This window comes from Suricata suricatta, chromosome 2 (genome assembly GCF_006229205.1).
Source record: "Suricata suricatta isolate VVHF042 chromosome 2, meerkat_22Aug2017_6uvM2_HiC, whole genome shotgun sequence".
Lineage (NCBI taxonomy): Eukaryota > Metazoa > Chordata > Mammalia > Carnivora > Herpestidae > Suricata > Suricata suricatta.
Window position 1 is genome coordinate 4,363,879 of NC_043701.1, and position 1,765 is coordinate 4,365,643.

The following is a 1,765-nucleotide window of genomic DNA, read 5'->3' on the forward strand; positions in this document are numbered from 1 at the left end:
CGCGCGACCACCGCCTGGTGGTGCTGGCCACCACGCAGAGCCTCCTGCGCAGCGCGGGCGACCGGCCCCCCCTCTGTCGGGCGTGGCAGCGCGCCGTCACGCGCCGGGTGGTTTTCTCCAAGCACGACGATTTGAAAGCCAGCGCCCGCTTCTCTTTAGTTTCACGTCATTTGAAAAGTAACCGTGTAAAAAAGCATGCTTTTATCATCGGGGAAAGTGGCATTGAGTTCTGTTGATGTGTATCATAAAATAGTGTTTTCCAGGATAGTAAACCAAATTTCACAAGTCTCTAAATGGGAAATGATTCGATTATAAGGCTGAAAACTCTGGGAGAGTTAATATACGTGTTTCTATACAGAATGGATTTTTTTTCCAGATTTCTTTTTTTTTTTTAATGCTTTATTTACTTATTTTGAGAGAGAGGAGAGGAGAATGCCAAGCAGGCTTTGCGCCATCAGCACAGAGCCCTGTGTGGGGCTCGATCCCACCACCGTGAGATCCTGAGCAGAGCAGAGATGGAACCATGAGTTGGAACCATGAGTTGGACGCTCAACGAGCCGGCCAGGTGCCCCCCGAATGGATTCTTGAACTCGTGCAGGAAAAGCTGACACTACTCTGTTCTTAGGTTGTTGAAGAAAAATCAAGCGCTGGCAGTAATTAAAGTGTATATTAAGCTTGTTTTAAAACTAAATACTCTACACATTGCAGCCTAAATAAAATGAACTTCCATAACTTTGTGTCACATTTCTGGAATTTAGTTAAATGCCTGTTTGTTTAGGAACCTGTACCTGCGTTTCTGATTTCTCACACGTGACTCCTTCAGGAAGCTGTGACTTTGGAAAACAATTCTGTAGAGCCGCTGTTCCCGCGCAGGGCTGGAGACAGGAGCCTGCCCCTCTGCCCTTCACCCAGAAAACAGAAATCTGAGCGTCTTGATCTGAGGTAGACTGAGTCCAAAATGCAGTTGCATTCTGGTTGGGGCTTTATATAATTTTTTAAAGCTTTTTTTCCCCCTAAGTTTTATTTATTTATTTTGAGAGAGAGAATCCGATACAGGCCCCTCCCTGTCAACCTGGAGCCCAACTCAGGGCTCCATCCCAGGAACTGTGAGATCATGACCTGAACCGAAATCAGGCGTCAGACGCCCAGATGACTGAACCACCAGGTGCCCCTGTCTAATTTTTTAACTACAGGGAAATGATATACCCATTCAAGAAATTCTGTCAAGATTGTTTTGAAATTCTCATCTCCTTGTTAGGTGACAGACAAGGACCAAGACTGGGTCAGAACTGTGTGGGACTAGTATGTTCTTACCCAGCTGCCCCCTGAAGTGACTCCAGCTGAGAGCTGGCTGACACTCTCTACACTTTGATCAAGGAATGGCCAGAACGGGGCGGGGGGGGCACACAGTGTACTGTGGGGAGGAGGAAATCCTAGAACTTCTACTTCTGCATTTAAAAAAATGTTTATTAATTTTTGAAAGAGAGAGAGAGACACAGCATGAGCAGGGGAGGGGTGGGGGGACACAGAACCCGATGCAGGCTCCAGGCTCTGAGCCATGAGCACAGAGCCCAGTGTGGGGCTCAAACCCACAAACTGTGAGATCATGACCTGAGCTGAAGTCAGACTCCTAACTGACCGAGCCACCCAGGCGCCCCTACTTCTGCATTTTAATCTAAGAAAAGATTAAATTGTATCAATATTTGGTACTCAGATCGCCCCTGGCACACTCATTGGTCTATATGTCAGGCTGGCTGTCCTTTAC

General features: G+C 47.3%; 1 protein-coding gene across 1 annotated transcript in view; it reads left to right on the forward strand.

The window, feature by feature from the left end:
• The window catches only part of XRCC2 (X-ray repair cross complementing 2), a 22,388-nt gene extending 21,656 nt beyond the window's left edge, over positions 1-732 (forward strand). The window contains exon 4 of the mRNA XM_029954336.1: positions 4-732. Coding sequence (XP_029810196.1) covers positions 4-236 — 233 coding nt within the window. The 3' untranslated portion in view covers positions 237-732. The remainder of the gene's footprint in view (positions 1-3) is intronic.
• The last annotated feature ends 1,033 nt before the right edge of the window (positions 733-1,765 follow it).